Raw genomic sequence first — 19526 nt, forward strand, 5'->3', positions numbered from 1 at the left:
TCTAAGCTCAGAGTGTAATTGACTCTCTAAATGTGTGCTGAGTTCTGTGGTCAGAGAGTAAGATAAGGTCTCCTTTATAGTCCCTTAGGAACTCTAAATTCCCTAAAGAACTTACAAAAACGCAGGGAAAAGACAGTAATCATGTGGCAGAATGTGACGTGATGGTACTCTAAGGGGGCCAGAGAGGGAGTGAGGGCTTCTGATTCAGGGCTGCGGAGAGGACAGCGTAGTTGCTTTAGACTTGGAGGGGTTTGAATGGTATTAATGGTCGAGTTGGGAGTGGGGGAGAAGAGAACATTTCGGCCAGAGGGAACTTTCTGGTTTGGGAAGTGAACCTGCCCTGGGCCTGTAACTTGGGGTTGATGAGGGAGTTTGATGTAAGGTATGCCTGGAGCAGGTCATGCAGGTGAATGAGTGAATCGTAAATGTGGCCGGACCCGGTAGTGATTCTTGTCAAGATCCCAAAGAGGCTGATGTCCTAGGGCGGCAGCGTAAACCAGAACTGCCCTGTTCCTAACAGACGTTTCCTTTGTCAAGGTTACCCTCAGTTTTTGGTTTTAAGGACTCTTCTTGAAGCCCATTTTAAGAATAGAAACTACTTTTTTCAGACGCAGCTATCTATTGATGATACAAAACTGTGCCTCCTTGAACTTGATTTCCCCAAGGTCCCACCCTGCCAGCGTGAAAAGAGCAGTTACCGGGTGTGGGCCACCCAAGCTCAGTAATTCAGGTCTGGTCATTAGGTTGACACCCCGTTGTGTAGCTTCAGTCAGCACATTCCAGCTGTTCATTCAGCCCCCAAATCTAGCTGTTACCTGGCCAGAATTCCAGTTTGACGATACAGAAATGAAACTGGGGTGGGCTACTGAGCTCTCTTCACCCTTCACAGAGGAGCTCAGGGCTGCTTCTCCAGCACTCAAACAAACATTTGTTACTGACATCTGTCTGCTAGAAATCGGGACACAATTGGGACTTCCCTGGTGGTCCAGTGGTTAAGACTCCTCCTTCCAATGTGGGGCATCAGGGAGCTAAGATCTCGTGGCCAAAAACCAAAATGGAGAACAGAAGCAACATTGTAACAAATTCAATAAAGACTTTAAAAATGGTCCACATCAAAAAAAAATCTTTACAAAAAAAAGAAAGAAAGAAATTGGGACACAACAACAAAGATTACATTGCTCAGTCTCATCATACCGTGAGAAGTATGTGCAAGTGCTTTGTAAATCTACAGAAAAATGTGATTAAATCAGAGAAGGAGGGAGGGAAGGAGCCTTCAGTACAGCTTGGTAAGGAGGCCAGATCCCTGCAGCTTCCTCATTTCAGCTCCTCTTGAGACATTAATGGGAGTTATCCGGACAGAGAAGAGACAGAACATTCTGGGCAAAGGAAGCCTGAACAACTGACTTGGAGTCTTTAGAGAGAATCATGTGTTTGGGAAGAGAATATTTCTCTGTGCCAAGAGGGTGTGGGGCATGGGTGAGACATATCAGTCAGGTGTGCTGGGTCAGATTGGAAGGTTCAACTGAAGAGGTGGATTCTTTCCTCTCTCAGAAGGGAGTGATGAACGGTTTTAAAGCATGGGAATGACGTGGCAAAGAATATGTTTCTTGTTATAGTCAAATAAATACATTGGACTTTGTGGGAGAAAAACAATAAAGATAACTGGTTAATATGTGGAGAGTAATTTGGAAGGAATGGTGATAGGGCTAAAATCCCCTCACGTTCTCTCCCTAGGAAGCTAGGTGTCTTCATAGAAAAGATAGGCCTCAGAGTTGGTTAGGTGCAGTCGATACTTTTCTTGACACCTCTTAAAGCTGCTTTTCTCTCTGAAGAGCTGGAAACTTTGCCCCAAGCTTAGCAGTGTTGTTTATCTCACAGCTGGATGGGGGCAGGGAGTAGGGGGCACACAGGGGCCTCCAGACCTAATCCTTAGCCAGCTTATCCTTTCCCATCGGCTGGGCCAGGCGAACAGGGTAACGGGAAGAGCTGTCAAATATGTTTCCTGGGCAGCACAGTTTTTATATCTTGTATAAATTATGGAACAAGAGCTGGAAAGACCATAAAGCTTATCTGGTCTGCTTTTTTACCAGGTCACAGACTCTTCTCTGTAGAATGTAATTTTAAAGTTAGAAGAAGGGTCTTGGGACCATCTCATTTTCAACTGGTGTTTTTAGTCATTCTGGGAAATTGAGACACAGAGAGGGAAGGCAGCTCGTACAAGGTCACATGTTACTGACAAATTTACATGCTGTTTGTCATTAGTGTGTACCTGTTTCCTTCTGTGGGTCCTTCCTTGGTTAGAGGATAAAATGGCTTATCCTGAGAGAAGAGCAGGTAGCATATTCTGGGTTTGTCCCATAAATAGGTCAGATTTTCTTTTTGACATTAAAGGCTGGTGAAACTGTCCAGATCTGAGAGTTTAAAGTTGGGGTAGATTGAGTGCTATGGGGAAGTACCACCTACTCAATTAGCCTGTGTTTGTGGTTAACTGGAGCAGGTAAGAGTCAGGTAGGATAAATCTTTCACCACACCTTTTTTTTTAAAGATGTGCTGTGATTTTCTTTTAATTTTGTGCATTCAGATGAAGCAAAGCCTGTTCATTGCCCAGCCTGAAGGAGATTGTAGGATTGACTTTTTGGGGTGACTGAGAAATCCACTACTTTAGGTAAATTCTGTTGGATTTTGATGCTAAAGACTCAGTTACTGGGCTTCCCTGGTGGTGCAGTGGTTAGGAATCCGCCCGCCAATGCAGGGGACACGGGTTCGAGCCCTGGTCTGGGAAGATCCCACATGCCGCGGAGCAGCTAAGCCCGTGCGCCACAACTACTGAGCCTGCGTTCTAGAGCCCGGGAGCCACAACTACTGAAGCTCACGTGCCGCAACTACTGAAGCCCGCGCACCTAGAGCCCGTGCTCTGCATCAAGAGAAGCTACAGCAATGAGAAGCCCGCACACCGCAACGAAGAGTAGTCCCCGCTCACTACAACTAGAGAAAGCCCTCACGCAACAGGGAAAGCCCAACGCAGCCCAAAAAAATAAATTAATTAAAAAAAAAAAAAAAGACTCAAGTTACTTGATAATCATTCCCTTTTCTTCAATGAATAACAGGCTGAGATCTAGAAAGATAGAAAAGCTGAATTAACAGTAACTGTTATCTAATCTCCACACCATGAAATGCACAGACCAGATGAGAGGACTGTTGAATGGATTTCTCAGTAATTCTTTGAGCTCCAAAGTTGGTGTTTCCTTTGAATTCTCAAGGCTCTGTAGAAGTGACAGTGTAAACCATAGTTCTCCCCTTCACATTTCTCGCCTGGTCTCATTGCAGTGTTGGTGAGGCATCCTCTGAGGGGCCCACTTGGGCAGCCATTTTTTACGAGGGAATGGGGCCTGGGCTTCACTGTTAGCTCCTGAGAAGGGACCACTTTCAATTCATTTGTCTGCTCGGGCTCTCGTAATTCTTTATTTCCTTCCAAGAGGCTAATGCCATTAAGTCTATTTTGGTGTCATGTGCTTACTTCAGGACTTTCTGTCTTTTCAGAAAATGGACCCAAGCGGGGTCAAAGTGCTGGAGACAGCAGAGGACATCCAGGAGAGGAGGCAGCAGGTCCTGGACAGATACCACCGCTTCAAGGAGCTTTCGACGCTTAGGCGCCAGAAGCTTGAAGATTCGTACCGGTTCCAGTTTTTCCAAAGAGATGCTGAGGAGCTGGAGAAATGGATTCAGGAGAAACTTCAGATCGCATCTGATGAGAACTATAAAGACCCAACCAACCTGCAGGTGTGTCTGAGGTGCTGCCAGAACTCTAGAGCTCAGATGTCTTTGCCCAAAATTTATACAGACCTAATTATGACCTTGAGAGACTGAATGTAGATCAGACATAAGGAAGGACTAACTCACTATTCTGAAAAGCCCTTAGTGATTGTATTAGTGAGCATGAATGTGGACTCCTGCAGGTTTTAATTTATCTTTTGCGGATGCTCTAAGCTGATGGTTCTCAATCCACTGCCTTACAACCATCGGTGATCCTTCATCATTTTTCAGGGAAGGTCTAGTTTGATCTCTTGGAATATGTGTTTTTGAGAAAGGTATGCTAACAGTGTTGTTGCTGGTGAAAATTTGTATAGCTGTTTTTTTTTTTTTTTTTTAAAAAGCCTTTCTTCTTGTTGATTTTGGTGAAAGACTTTTTTTTAGCAAGTGGAACAGTGGTTGTACCCATGGTTCTCTTACTATGCCAAAGTCGTCTGAGAAGAGAAAATGATGAACGCTGGTTTAGGTGCAGGCCCTGCCCAGCTCAGCATGTGAGTAAAGAGAGGTATTGAGAAATGGAATGTATCAAATCAATCAAAGAGTATGGCTTCTAAAGCAAGCTAAAAAAAAGTCATATCATGAATGAATGTGAATGGATTAGTCAAAGATAAACACTACATGCTAAGAAGGCTCTCCGTGTGGTTCTGTATTTCTAAAAGGGATTGGATGTCCATAAAGGCTAATTTCCTGATACACAAGAAAATTATGATACTTTGTAGCATCTTGCTGTCTGCAAAGTTGTGGTCCTCAATGGCCAAGCTTTCAGAGGGCAAGTATAGATGCAGGCAGAGCATTTGAGTAATTGAACCAGCAGGGGGATGGTTGGGAGGCTGAGTGAGGCGTCCATAGAGAGAGGGAGTGGGATGCAGGAGGGGGGGAATAATAGGGAGCTGGGGGCAGAATGACGCGTGCCAAGGAGCACGTGTGGTTCATTTCACGGTCCACTGACAGGGCAAGCTGCAGAAGCATCAAGCCTTTGAAGCTGAGGTGCAGGCCAACTCGGGAGCCATTGTGAAGCTGGATGAAACTGGCAACCTCATGATCTCAGAAGGGCACTTTGCATCTGAAACCATCAGGGTGAGTAAGAGCAGTGCCTGGTATGGATGGCCTTCCTCTGTCTGGTTGGTAGAGGAATGTGGATTAATGCTTACATGTAAATTTGGGTTCCTAAAAAGATAGATTTTTCTAGCTTTTTAAAGGAATTTGTGAAGTATCCTGATGGAGTTACCCAACTCCTGCTTTTGTAATATGATGATTCAGTATGTCTATAAACAAGCGTTTGTGTACTCAGTGAGGAAATTAATTTTCTTTTTGTAGAACAAATTAGGATGCAATTAGACTTTAAAGAAGATTGCATATATTAAACTTTTAACATTTTCAGATGGTAATTGGATGGGAGAGCATATTAGTGAAATTGGTGAATTTAGGGATTAGGACACAAAGATAAATAGGATTAATCACAGACACTATAAAGTTCTCTGTCGGAAAGCTTGCTCTCTGGATCTTGGTGCCTTGCCCCAGGAGGGGTTTACTGAGGTCTGGTCAGCAAGCCTGTTAAAGGTCCAGCTGCGAGGAATGACGTGTGGTACCTGTTGGTCGGTGACTGTGGCGATGTAGCTTACTTTGAAGCAGGAGTCCTCAAACTTGGTCTGGCTTGTTTGGGTGCCATTTGTCGAGGCTGGGGCAATAATTGGTCTTTCTCTGTTTTGTTTAACATTTCCAATACCAAGGTATTAAGGGCTAACAAGCCTCTTCAGGATGAAGTGTGCATGCTTAGTTTCTCATAACTGGATGCTCTCATCTGTCTTTGATTTCCTTCTTATCTGTCTTTGTGTTTTGTTCTTTGTCATCCAAAGTCTCGTTCCATTGAGGGACCAGCCTTTTCAGTCCTTGACCTGTCGAGGCAGTCCCAAAGACTAAGATGAAAGCCACGTTCTTAAGCCCCAGCTAGAAATGTTTCATCCTCTGCTGTTCCCTGAGCTCCACAGTGGAACATCCACAGGGATTTCATTCCCTTAGGTTCTGGTCTAGTAAATACTTACTGTGTCTCTTTTGCTCTAATATACTCTGCAGTCTTATACTGAAGACTTGCAATTAGCCTTAAGCTTATTATTAATAATAAACTATTACTAGTAATGATTGTAAACAGGCAATAAAAGTAAATTCTAAATGCTATATGCCATTTAATTACTACATTCAACCCATGCAGGCAATATAATACGTGTCTCTGCAGTTGAATACAAAGACGTGGGACTTCCCTGGTGGTCCGGTGGTTAAGACTTCGTGCTTCCACTGCAGGGGGCGTGGGTTTGATCCCTGGTTGGGGAACTAAGATCCCGCATGCCGCGTGGCGCAGCCAAGAAAGTACAAAGATGCATCTGCTCATTTCCCCACTCTTTTGTATATAGTCTTAATGTAAATGAAATCCGCCAGAGTGCCGATTTGCTGATTCAGCTGCTCTGTATTAGTTTAACCAGGTTACAGATGGGGAATATGAGAAATAGATCAAGTGTTTGTCTTTAGTAATTAGTGTGGGAAAGGGAGACCCAAAGCTCTCTTCATTCCCCTCTTCCCTGTTTAGAGATCTTATGAAAGCAGCATTTGAGGGACTTCCCTGGTGGCGCAGTGGTTAAGAATCCACCTGCCAATGCAGGGGACACGGGTTCAAGCCCTGGTCCAGGAAGATGCCACGGAGCAACTAAGCCCGTGCGCCACAACTACTGAGCCTGCGCTCTAGAGCCCGTGAGCCACAACTACTGAAGCCCACGCGCTCTAGGGCCTGTGCTTCGCAACGAGAAGCCACTGCAATGAGAAGCCCGCACACCACAACGAACAGTAGCCCCCGCTCGCCACAACTAGAGAAAGCCCACGTGCAGCAACAAAGACCCAACGCAGCCAAAAATAAATAAATTTATTAAAAAAAAAAATTTCAAACTACTGTTAGCTACTGTTTGTTGAGAAGCTGTTAGGAGCTGTTTATGTGCGAACACTTCGCTAGGACTTTTCCATACGTTATCTCTCATCTTCACAAGAAGCTTGCGAGGTAGCCATAGTATAGAAGGGTAGAAGCTGAGGCTCAGAGAATTGTGAGCAACTTGCTCAGGTCCCCACGGCTAATAGGTGACAGAACCAGTGCTTCGGTCTACTCCTTTCTTTGGTTACAGTTATTCACTTTATTTTCCCAGCCCGAGTTTCACTCCTATCAGCTTTCCTTTCTTTTCCCGCAACTGCTTCTCTGAAAGCTGCTGCTGCTTGCTCGGGCCCCTGTTGAGAGCTCTGCCTGAGCCGGCCAGGATTCTCCTCCACCCTGCCAGCTGTCCACGCGTTCCCTAAGCACACCTGCCTCCCTGCCCTCTCACGCTCTCTCAGACACCAGCAAGCTTGTGAAACTGGCCTCTGTCAAAACTGCAGTATTGACAAGAGGAGACATACTGGGAAAGTTGTTCCAGTCCTGGAACAGGCCTGGCCCCGGTTCTTCCCTCGAGGGTATGGAAATGAGATTTGTGAGAGACTGACGGCTGACTTGTAGGTGAGGATTTTCTTGAGCCTTCTGTGGCCTCATTTTAATTTGAGCAAAAGGGGGACTTCCCTGGCGGTCCAGCGGTTAAGACTCTGCGCTTCCACTGCAGGGGGCGCGGGTTCGATCCCTGGTCAGGGAACCAAGATCCCGTATGCAGCGCGGTACGGCCAAAAAATTAAAAAAAAAAAAAAAAAAAGCAAAGGGTTCTCATTTAATCCCTGCGTTCGTGCTCCCAGGTCCCACGGTCATCCTGGCTTGGCAGTTGACCTGGTCCAGTAACTCAGTAGCTTAGTTTGGCAGGCAACGTTAACGTAGAGGAAGGTGGGTGGGGTGTGAAGACTGTTTGTGTCCTGGATAACCTGTCTGTCACTGGTTTAGACTTTCACACCGTACCGGACGGCGTGGCGCCCCATAGTGACCGCCACCCACATTGGCTCCCACATCCGAGTAGGTGGAGTATTGACTTGCTGTTGGTTGCCTTTTCCCCCTTGCCTGGGAATGCCTTTCACTTCCTTCTCAGTGGTGGACTCCGGTTTGAACCATCAGCGATGGAAGTGATTGTAGTGGTGGAAGTGAATTGTGTGAGCCTTTATTTTCCTCCCAGTGCTTTCTCCTTTCAAATGAACCACCAATACTTGCTCCTAAGAGAATCCACCCATGTTGACTATCCCGTGGCTTTCAACTTTTCAGTTTGTGGGGAGTGGCATCTCAACGATGGGTGGATCCCAGGTTTCTCTTCTGGTACTGTTTGTGTTTGTGTCACTTGTTTCTGTCTGTGTTATACAGAAACTCCCAGTATCTTGGGTAGGCGTAATCAACACCTAGAGATTGGGTTAGAATGCCAGACTGCATCGCCTAAGCTTGAATTGATGAGAATCCCCCTAGTTCTTGACGAGTCCTTACTAGGACTGTGCTATGAGAACCCAAAATGCTGGGAAGTGACTGTTTGGGCCTGTGGCTGCCACCTGGGCGCAGCTTGATGTAAACCTCACTTGGGATGCACTGTATGTACCACAAGCTGCATCTTTTCACGGAAGCACCAAAACAGCTTCTGTCAGGAATCCTCTTTGATAGCTGATTGTGTTTCAGGACCCCATCTTTTTACCTTTATACTAAGGTTTTCCTCTTTACTTGTGCCTCATAGTTATTTCTTTACATGTATGATGCCTGTGGGACCTCTTGTTTTCTCCCCTTTACCTCCGTGAATTCAGAACACACATTCCAGTGATTCCTGCTGCGGTTGCACGATCACACCTCATCTTTCCTTCCCCAATAGTCTTCTGACCTAGAAATCCCATTGTAATAATTTAACAGTTAATATAACTAAAAACATTACCTAAATACTTACCAAATAATGTGATATCAATAATAATTGATAATTATAAAATAATAGTAAATTCCTTGGCGTAAACTAGAATACATCTACCTACTAAAGGTCAGTTATTTTGTACTTTAAGACCTACCAAACCACTGTGAAGTGTATGCATTTTCCTCTTCTCAGTTAACTTTACAATTTCCCCTCAGTGTAGGGATTATCTTTTTAAAAAGACTTGTTCAGAGCTGTGTGAGGTTTCTAACCTGTTGGAACTCTGTGGAGGAGCCAGATCCCACAGAAATGATTGTAATCTGTGGGGTTGGGCTCTTTAACCTCCAGACTCGTTTGATGGAGCTGCACCGCCAATGGGAATTACTTCTGGAGAAGATGCGGGAGAAAGGAATCAAGCTCCTCCAGGCCCAGAAGCTGGTGCAGTTCCTACGAGAATGTGAGGACGTGATGGACTGGATCAACGACAAGGTGCGTTTGAGAAGGAAGGTGTGCTGGGGAGGCCTTGAGGAAAGAAGGGGACGAGACCCCTCCACGTCTGCAGCTGAGAGCCGGCAGAGCGGCAGCGCAGCACACAGAAAACTGCGTCTGCCGAGGCTGCCGCGGCCCCTTCCGGAGCCCATTTCATGATGGGGTTCTGGAAGCCATTGTTCCCAAGTGTTTTTTGGTGACTCTGGTTCCGTTGTGGTCCCTGAATAGGAAGCAATTGTGACTTCTGAGGAGCTGGGCCAGGACCTGGAGCACGTGGAGGTTTTACAGAAGAAATTTGAAGAGTTTCAAACAGACATGGCTGCCCACGAAGAAAGAGTTAATGAAGTGAACCAGTTTGCCGCCAAGCTCATTCAGGTAAATGGGGAAGTGCTGTGTGCTTCTCACAACATCGTCACGTTAACTTCCTTTACTTTAACATTAATGTAATGTACCGTCATTACATTAACTTTTCCAGAAGAGAAGTTTTGATCGGGTCCCTGATTTCTGAGTGAGCAGGTTTTGGTAAGCATGTCTAAGAGTTCTGTTTAGGTCTAAGTAAGGCGGCAATACTGATCACTCCTAAATTGGAAAATGCTTTTTAACTTGTGGCCGTGGGCAGGAAGGGCAGAGTTCCTTTGATCTATTTCCTTCACCCACTTTCAGGTAGGGCTGAAGCTTTTATTGGGCTGCTGACGCTGGGTGTCGGGGTTTCTCAGACTAGGGTGTGGTGGTGAAAGCGTCGTAGGGTTGGCAGACGTCCACCACTGCCGGATTGCTCTTCCCTTCCTTTCTGAGTCGGAGCTTCCCTGGGCTCCCGGGAGCCTGGGGAGCCCCGTGATGAATGGCTCTCCACCGGGAGCTCAGGAGCCATTAAGAGGGGAGTGGGGCAGCCTCTCCCAGTTGCGTGCATGTGCGGTCCTGTCACTGCCGCTTTATTCTCACCTGCTGCCACAGGGCTCCGGAGACATCGAGTAGGATGAACTCGGGAGTTTCTGCTTTAGGGAAAACTTGATTTAGGGGGCGGGGTACACATTTTATGTATGTAGATCCTTCGGGACCGGTACGTGTTCCCTTTTGGATCCAGAGCCAGCATTCCTCAGATGTAATCTCCTCACCCTTCCAAGTGGCGGGTGAGCTGCCCCCGGAATCCTGGGCCGTCCCAGGGTTGTGCTGAGGAGAGCAGGCGGGCCAAGCCCGAGGTCTCACAGGTGGATCCCGCAACCCGGAAGGGCTTCACCTTATTACTTTACATGTTATTTTTATTTAAACAAGACAGAATGTGGTTAGTGGGGAAGGATACTTTCAAAGGAATATCTCCAGTCTGAAGTCAGGAACAGACCTGGAAAACCATGTGTCTGGGCAGGAATGCTTATTAATAGCCTCGTGACGTTTGAAACAGTGAACTTTGGAGCAGCTGGGGCGAGCGGTGCGTTGACGAGGCCGCCAACTGAGGTGCAGCTGAAGGGCCTTAACGCAGGGGGTTTGGTGCTGATGCACAGAAAGAGACTCGCCCCACGGCTCCAGGGCGCAGAGAGTGGCTCTCGCCTTTTTATAGAGCAAGAAATGGAAGCTCCTTTTGAATGAGCTCCCCTTCATTCCACACAAAAAGCCAGTGTTTCTTTAGAACGGTAAGGTTTGCCGAGGCGGACGCGTCAGGGAGCCAAGGCCAGGCGGGCAGCTGGTGGGGCCGGAGGTGCTGGTCTGAGCGCAGTCTCTGCCCTTCCTGGCTCAGGAGCAGCACCCCGAGGAGGAGCTCATCAAGACGAAGCAGGATGAGGTGAACGCAGGCTGGCAGCGGCTGAAGGGACTGGCCCTCCAGAGGCAGGGGAAGCTGTTCGGGGCCGCCGAGGTTCAGCGCTTCAACAGGTACCGAGCTGAGTGAGGGGCTTGCGGGAAGGGGTCCCCCGGGGGGCGTGCTGAGGCCCAGGGCGAGTCTAGGAAGATGTGGGGCTGACTGGGTCTTGGCCCCGCGTGGCGTCCCAGTCCCAGATGGACGTCGTAACCGTGGATTAACAGGTGCCTCTGTGCTGTAGGGATGTGGACGAGACCATCAGCTGGATTAAGGAGAAGGAACAGTTAATGGCCTCTGATGATTTTGGCCGGGACCTGGCCAGCGTCCAGGCTCTGCTTCGGAAACACGAGGGTTTGGAGAGAGATCTCGCTGCGTTGGAGGACAAGGTGGGTTTTGAAAGCAGCTGACTATAAATGAGTTAGCCCGGTCAGGAGAGCAGCCCTGACAGAGTGTGTCTGCAGGTCAAAGCCCTGTGCGCCGAGGCCGACCGCCTGCAGCAGTCCCACCCTCTGAGCGCCACCCAGATCCAAGTGAAGCGAGAGGAGCTGATCACCAACTGGGAGCAGATCCGCACCCTGGCCGCAGAGAGACACGCACGTCTCGACGATTCCTACAGGTAGAAATGCTCCTCCACGGCCCCGCAGCCCGTACCAGGGGGCTTTTGTTTTAGAGGCGAGAGGAAGGCAGAGTTGACGGTCAGTTCTCTCTGCTGAGAAGCCTTCTGTATAGCTTGACAGCTTTCCTCTAGTAAGAAAAGGCAGATGACTTTTTCTTACTGTATTTGTTATATATTTTTATATTGTATATTTTAATACATTTCTGTGTTATATTTGGAGACTGGAAACTTTGTAGTGTTTGCATATACACACATAATATTTATAACTTTATAAATCCCATCCCATATCACTGTGTTAGAACCAATAGAAATGGAAATAATCTCTTTAGCAATCTGAGCATCATGTGAAATACTCTGTTAAAATTGAGTAAATCAAGGATTGAAAGTGAGAGAATGCTTCTTACTAATAACTAAGGATTGAACTGGGGAGTGACAAGGAAGTTGAAAATAAGGGACAAGCTTGGGGAATTATAGTGATGGACAGAACCTAAATTTTAAAGGCTTGATTTCAGCCTTCTTTTGCTTTCCTTTATAGTCTAGATTTGAAAGAGTCCCATGTTTCCAAGGGCTAGAGTTTGTATGGTTCATTAGACATCTGAGGACATGAATTCAGAGCTCTAGGGCGGTATCTTCCATCTGGGGCCTCCCCTGGAGACCTCGCCTCACTGACCTTTGGTTTCCCAGGCTTCAGCGCTTCCTTGCCGACTTCAGAGACCTTACCAGCTGGGTCACTGAGATGAAAGCCCTCATCAATGCAGATGAACTTGCCAACGATGTGGCTGGGGCCGAAGCCCTGCTGGATAGGCATCAGGAGCACAAGGTAAGGTCTCCAGGGTCTTCCAAAAGCAAAGCCATGAGCTAAACAATGCATCACTGTAGCTCTGTCACTTATAGCCAGAAGTGGCTGAAACCTTGCTCACAGGTAGCTCTCACCATAGGGATTGTGGCTGGTTTTTCCTTTGGAGACTTGCTTTACCTGCTTCTAATAGATGGTTAAGGGAGTTACATGTCAGGAGAATAACTGTGGTTCGTAAAAGCAAAGGGCCAAGCTCTGGCAAGGTGGACGTGCTACTGTTTTGCATGTGTGTCCTGTGCCACCTTAAACAATGTCTTTGTTTAAATGCTGAATTTCATAGTTGGTTTGAGTGAATTTAAATTTCATGATTTGCTGTTTGCCCAGAGAGCATCCATGGGAAGCTAGTTTTATGAGATCTTAATAGGCTTTACCTGAAGAAGAAGGGGTTTCTATGGCTAAGAAATTCTGGAAAACACTGTTAAACAAGATTTTAAAAATTATTATTACCATAGGTCTTCTGAGAGGTGCTAGATATAAAAAATTAATATACAAAAGTCAGATATGCCCCTCTGCACTAGCAGCAGTTAGAACCGTAATTTTTAAAAATACTACTTATAATCGCATCGGAAAATATAAGATACTTGGGAATAAATCTAACAAAAGTTGTATAAGACATCTGTGGAGAAAGCTGTAAAGTTTTGATGAAAGAAAAGAAACACTGCATAAAGGGATGGGCAGGGATGGAATGATCTCTTATAAAGGTACAAATCCTCCCCAAGATTTATACATTCAGTGCAATTCCAGGGGAAAGCCTTTATTTCTGGAATGAGACAAGATGATTTTAAAATTAATTTGGAAGAAAAAAAATCAAAACCAGCTGAGACAATTATGAAGAAAGGGGACGGACTCACCCTACCAGGTATTACAAAATCATAAACAAATCCATCTGGCAGGACTTCCCTGGTGGCGCAGTGGTTAAGCATCCGCCTGCCAGGCTTCCCTGGTGGCGCAGTGGTTAAGAATCTGCCTGCCAATGCAGGAGACATGGGTTCGAGCCCTGATCCGGGAAGATCCCATATGCCGTGGAGCAACTAAGCCCGTGCGCCACAGCTGCTGAGCCTGCGCTCTAGAGCCCGCGAGCCACAGCTACTGAGCCCGTGTGCCACAACTACTGAAGCCCACGCACCTAGAGCCCATGCTCCCAACAAGAGAAGCCACCACAATGAGAAGCCTGCGCACCACAACGAAGAGTAGCCCCCGCTCGCCACAACCAGAGAAAAGCCCATGTGCAGCAACGAAGACCCAATGCAGCCAAAAATAAAATAAAATAAATTTATTAAGAAAAAGAATCCGCCTGCCAATGCAGGGGACACGGGTTCGAGCCCTGGTCCGGGAAGATCCCACATGCTGTGGAGCTACTGAGCCCGTGCGCCACAGCTACCAAGCCTGCGTACCACAACTGCTGAAGCCCGCGCGCCTACAGCCCGTGCTCCACAATAAGAGGAGCCACCATAATGAGAAGGCCGTGCGCAGCAACGAAGACCCAGTGCAGCCAAAAATAAATAAATTAATTAATTTTTTTAAATGTTAAAAAAAATCCATCCGGCGCAAGGAAGACCCGAAATAGACCAATGGAACAGAAGACAGAGAGCTCAGACCCTATAGATGTGTGGAAACTTGACAGTTTGACAGGTGGCATGAAAAGCCAGTAGGAAACAGACTTCTTAATAAATGATGCTCTCCTGTTTGATGACCTAGGCTGTTATTAGGAAACCTGGCCTTATCTTTGATTTTTTCCTCATTCTAGATGTGATATTCCTGATATGTAATGATTATGTGAAATTCAGTAACTTCCTCTTCTTTTACAAGATGCTGGGCATAAATTGTCCTTTTTTTCCCCCCATTAGGGTGAAATTGACGCTCATGAAGATAGCTTTAAATCTGCAGATGAGTCTGGACAGGCCCTGCTTGCTGCTGGTCATTATGCCTCAGATGAAGTGAGGGAGAAGGTAAGAGAGGAGAAAGGCTCTTTTACTAAGTCTCCGAAAGCTGTTATCCAGCCTTAAATATCCAGACGTTGCATTCACCCTGGTGTGTGAGAAAACTTACACAAGAGATTCCGCCTGGAAGCAGCAACTCCAGAGATTTAAAAAGAAGATGTGTGGTGATTGATCAGGGAGAGAAAGTTCCATTTGTTTGGGATACATGCAACACATTTCCTACTTAAAGGGGGCTTTGCAGGGAGCTGAGTCCTGCATTAGTAGTTGGAGCCAAGAGGAAACAAATTTGTATTAAATTATTTGTATGTGTGTGTATAATTCCAGAGTTTCAAAGTATCTTTATGAAGATGCTTGAGGAACATTAGATAATGATATATATTTTTAATATTATAGAGACCAAGAAGAGACATTTCAAAGACACACTTTATTGTCATTAACTTCAGAGCCTAAAAATTAAGCCTAGGGCATTCATGGGTCTAGTCAGTGTATTCTGGGGAGTACCCACTCAATTGACATCTCTCACCTAAGAGCCCCTACTCCATTTATGCTGCCTCACTTTTACATAGATGCCCTTTTTCTTCTACCTAGGGGTTTATTTGCCATTTTTGCCTAACATTATTTGTGATAATGTGGCAATAAATTAATTCTAGAGTCATTCGAGCAGGGCCACCCCTCTTAGGTTTAACATAAACTTTCCGCAAGCCACTCAGGATCTGTGGTTTCTTGTGGCTTGGCTGACACGTGCAAGGAAATGTTCTCCTTCCCTTATGCCAATCGGAGCAGAGGCCTGAAGGTCGGCAGAGGGTTGGAAATGCCAGGGCAGCCCCTGTGTCTGCCCAGCGGCCGTGGGCACTGAGGTTCCCTCCGCCTGCCCCCTCTCCCCCGCAGCTGACCATCCTCTCCGAGGAGCGGGCCGCGCTGCTGGAGCTGTGGGAGCTGCGGCGGCAGCAGTACGAGCAGTGCATGGACCTGCAGCTCTTCTACCGTGACACTGAGCAGGTGGACAACTGGATGAGCAAACAGGAGGTGATTGGGGACGGGAACCGGCCGCCTGCGCCGTCCGCTGCTCAGCGCGTTCTGTACGGGGCCACCACTGGTTCAGTTCTGCGACAAGTGGAGGGGGTGCCAGCTTCTGTGGGCTCTGCCAGCATGGTCCTTGCTGCCGAGATTGAAAGGCCCTCAGAAAAGGCCCCAGTTTTTCCGGGGAGTGTGATGATGTGAAGTTTTTTGTTAAAGAGATTTTGTTTCTTTAGAACATAGCATTATGCGCAATTTAAATCTAACAGAAGCAACAAAAGCTATTGGAAAAAAGTTTCAGTGGAATGTGGAATAAGGATTTCATGCTCTTGTTGGATTAGTTTTAAGGGAATCTGAAGAGACTTCTGGCTTTCTGGGGGAGATCTGAAGGTTTAATAGCCATAGAACTTCTTTCCTGCTTTTTGTCCTTCTGCCAGAATAGCCTTTGCTTTCCAGCCTTAGGAGGTGAAAGGAATCAGACAATATCTCAACACTTTGTTTCCTCTTGTAAGGCGTTCCTGTTGAATGAAGACCTGGGAGATTCCTTGGATAGCGTGGAAGCACTTCTCAAGAAGCACGAGGACTTCGAGAAATCCCTCAGTGCCCAGGAGGAGAAGATTACAGTAAGATCCCTCCTTGCTGTCAGTGCCTTCAAATGATCGTTAGCGTCAGCAGAGATCTCGTCTCGTTCCAAAAGGTTTCTGAGCAGATTCAGTGAAGGCTCCTGGTGCTTAAAGTCTCACGGTGATGATTGACCACCTTGTTGGAGACACAGCACGACTTCTAGAATGAAGTCATTTTCTTGATGTAAACCTCCAAGTTGAGATTACCTTCCTCTAAAAGTCATTAAGAATTAATGTAAGAGATATTTTCCCATTGAACACAGACCTTAGAAGTAGGAATTGAAAGGCTCTTGACCCATATCTGACTCCGTCAGTTCCTGCTGTGACGTTAGCTGCAGCTAATGTCTCCAGTCCTGAGTGAAGCTAGCGTAACTCTGTGCCCTCTGACTAAGAACATCAAGCAAAAACTCAACAGTTGAGGGATAAAGGTAGTCATAGCAAACCTCAGAGTGAAAACCTTGACCTGTGTTCAGGTCTAGAGCATTCCGTGCCCTGTTCTGCACTTTCCTCTGGGGGCCAAGCTGTGGAAGAGTCGCTCACCAGTGAAGAACCTTATTCTTCTTCCTAGGCCTTAGACGAGTTTGCCACCAAGCTAATTCAGAACAACCACTATGCGATGGAAGACGTGGCTACTCGCCGAGATGCGGTGAGTGTGCAGCCTCTTTACACGCCTCCTTTCTGTCCGTGGGTGGCCCTTCTGAGCCTGATCTGCTGGGGGGTAAGAGCTGGAGATTCACAGGGGGCCTTGCCTTCCAGCTGTTGAGCCGCCGCAACGCCCTTCACGAGAGAGCCATGTATCGCCGGGCCCAGCTGGCTGATTCCTTCCACTTGCAGCAGTTTTTCCGTGACTCTGATGAGCTCAAGAGTTGGGTCAATGAGAAGATGAAAACCGCCACAGATGAAGCTTATAAAGTAATGTCCTGTTAGCATTGCCATGTAGCACTTGGTTAGTAAGCTAAACACAGCACTCACAGATAAATTGTAGCTAAAGAAAGAAGTCGGAAATTTCAAAATACACACTATTTAATGTAATCTGGCCATTTTATACGTGCCCCTATAAAGATAAATGTGAGGGTAATGCAGTGTAACTTGATGTCCTTAGGTTCAAGATAGAACCCCCTTCTTCCTTTTCTTGGCAGGACCCATCCAACCTGCAAGGGAAAGTACAGAAGCATCAGGCTTTTGAGGCTGAGCTCTCGGCAAACCAGAGCCGCATTGACGCCCTGGAGAAAGCCGGGCAAAAGCTGATTGACGTCAACCACTATGCCAAGGACGAGGTGGCAGCTCGAATGAATGAGGTCATCAGTTTGTGGAAGAAACTGCTGGAGGCCACGGAACTAAAAGGTGAGAGGAGGTGTGCACGGGGTTACAGGAGGCCGTTTAGGGAGTTAAATCTTCCTCCCTCATTCCGTGTTTTGGGGACATGTGCCACCCAGGCAAGCTGAGCTGGGTGACCTGGGCACTCGGGCTCACTTCCTGGGTAGGGGTCACCTGCCGTGGGTTCCTGATGCTTTGCTGATTTGGTGAATGTGGTTGAGCGTGCTGGTTGGGGAGGGCAGGGAGCCTGAGTGAGAAGAGGATGATTTGGTCGTTGGGCCTGACTGACTTGGGCCTCATCACTGAAAGTCAGAGCTCAGCCGTGAGCCAAGGGCACTTAACCATTCGCCAGCCCCTATCGCATGGGGGTTAGAAGGCTTCTTAAACGACTTCCAATTCAGCATCTAAAAGGTAGAGCAGAGGCTGCGGTTTTTCGTTATCCTCTTGATAGCAGTGAAGCTGTAGCTGAAACCCTGCCCCGTGGTCCTTCTGTGAGGTGCCGTCGTTTGAGAGCAGCGCTGGCAGAAGGATAGTGTTAACTAATGAAATCAAACTTGCCTCCTTGACTAGGAATAAAGCTCCGCGAGGCTAACCAGCAGCAGCAGTTTAATCGCAACGTTGAGGACATCGAGCTGTGGCTGTACGAAGTGGAGGGTCACCTGGCTTCGGACGATTACGGCAAAGACCTTACCAATGTCCAGAACCTCCAGAAGAAGCACGCCCTGCTGGAGGCCGATGTGGCAGCACACCAGGTACGGTGACCTGGGCGTGGCTTTTGGGCCAGTGAGCACAGGAGTGAGAGTGGCCAGTCAGTCAAGACCAGTTGGTGTGGGGAGGGATGAAGTGTGTTGATTTTCTTAGAGAACCATGTATGCGCCATATGTTTCAGTTCAAATTAGACTGCCTTCCCTCGGACCTTTCTGGGATCCCAGAATGAGGGGAAACAATGGCAGAAAGAATGCTCTCGGGTATGGGAAAAGAACCGTGTTATACTTTCTCGGTATGTGAGCAAACCACACCTGAAGTAATCAAGTCAGCCTAGAAATGTCCAGGACGTAGTTGCCCCACACTGGGCCAGGCTTTCAAGACTCTGTCCTACCCGTTCCCAGGATCGAATCGATGGCATCACCATCCAGGCCCGCCAGTTCCAGGATGCTGGCCACTTCGATGCTGAAAACATCAAGAAGAAGCAGGAAGCCCTGGTGGCTCGCTATGAGGCTCTCAAGGAGCCCATGATTGCCCGGAAGCAGAAGCTGGCTGACTCTCTGCGTTTGCAGCAGCTCTTCCGTGATGTCGAGGATGAGGAGACATGGATTCGAGAGAAAGAACCCATTGCTGCATCCACCAACAGAGGTCAGCCTCCCGCCATCAGATAGGAATCCAGTTGGGAAAGGGCTCTCTACCCTTATGGCAGGAAGGGGACCAGTGTCAGAATGAGCAAGGTCAAGTTTAAGTTGAACTGGGAGTTTAGGTAAACCGTGGTGGAAGCTACGTGACAGTAGTGCGGCCTCTTCTCTTGATGGCTTGGGTGACTTGGGAGTGGTTTCTCTTTCAGGCAAAGATTTAATTGGAGTCCAGAATCTGCTAAAGAAACACCAAGCCCTACAAGCAGAGATTGCCGGACACGAGCCCCGCATCAAAGCAGTTACACAGAAGGGGAACGCCATGGTGGATGAAGGTGAGTGTCGTCAGAAAAGTGGCTTCACTCTCATTCATCACGACGCTCTTCTTAGAAGGCTGAGTGCGTGGACCCAAGTCAGGCTGGGCTGTAGGGTTGAAGACCGTCCCCACTCTCTCCTGAGTATGACTTTGACTTGCCCATAACCTCTCTGAGCCGAACTTGTTACTTGTGAGGTGGGGATGATACCACCTGCTCCCACAGTTGTGAGGATTAAACGAGGTCAGATACTGAGGAGCCTGAGACAGTGCCCGGCAAGGGTGAGGCTCCGTGACTGAGAGTTGGGGGAGTGGGGGCTGTTATTTTTATTGTTTCTTTATGATAACATCACTGATGCCAACTAGGGATACCTGCTTCGTAGAGTCTAGGTAGACTTCATGGTTTGAGGAGGCAGAAGACAAGCAGATCTGTTGGGCTGGAACCTGGGCCTCTCATAAAAGTGAAAATATGAAGGGGCCCGGCTCCCCAGGGTGTGGTGTCGCAGGTGCACTGAGCACGCAGAGGACGTTTGTCCTGCTGCAGCGTGTCCGCGTGCTCTCGTCCTTCCTCCCCTGCCCGCCTC

At 47.5% G+C, this 19526-nt stretch overlaps 1 protein-coding gene across 12 annotated transcripts in view; it reads left to right on the top strand.

Moving 5' to 3' along the window:
- The window catches only part of SPTAN1 (spectrin alpha, non-erythrocytic 1), a 59868-nt gene that overhangs the window by 6793 nt on the left and 33549 nt on the right, over window positions 1–19526 (top strand). For all 12 annotated transcript variants that reach the window (XM_082403428.1, XM_082403424.1, XM_082403423.1 and 9 more), the window contains 17 exons: window positions 3541–3780; window positions 4762–4887; window positions 8985–9125; window positions 9354–9500; window positions 10858–10991; window positions 11159–11303; window positions 11379–11533; window positions 12218–12353; window positions 14237–14338; window positions 15218–15355; window positions 15859–15969; window positions 16538–16615; window positions 16726–16881; window positions 17109–17313; window positions 17857–18038; window positions 18396–18639; window positions 18842–18964. In XM_082403428.1, the coding sequence (XP_082259554.1) occupies window positions 3544–3780; window positions 4762–4887; window positions 8985–9125; window positions 9354–9500; window positions 10858–10991; window positions 11159–11303; window positions 11379–11533; window positions 12218–12353; window positions 14237–14338; window positions 15218–15355; window positions 15859–15969; window positions 16538–16615; window positions 16726–16881; window positions 17109–17313; window positions 17857–18038; window positions 18396–18639; window positions 18842–18964 (2560 nt within the window). In that variant the 5' untranslated portion in view covers window positions 3541–3543. The remainder of the gene's footprint in view (window positions 1–3540; window positions 3781–4761; window positions 4888–8984; window positions 9126–9353; window positions 9501–10857; window positions 10992–11158; window positions 11304–11378; window positions 11534–12217; window positions 12354–14236; window positions 14339–15217; window positions 15356–15858; window positions 15970–16537; window positions 16616–16725; window positions 16882–17108; window positions 17314–17856; window positions 18039–18395; window positions 18640–18841; window positions 18965–19526) is intronic.

This window comes from Balaenoptera borealis (assembly GCF_965194805.1).
Source record: "Balaenoptera borealis genome assembly, chromosome: 8".
NCBI lineage: Eukaryota > Metazoa > Chordata > Mammalia > Artiodactyla > Balaenopteridae > Balaenoptera > Balaenoptera borealis.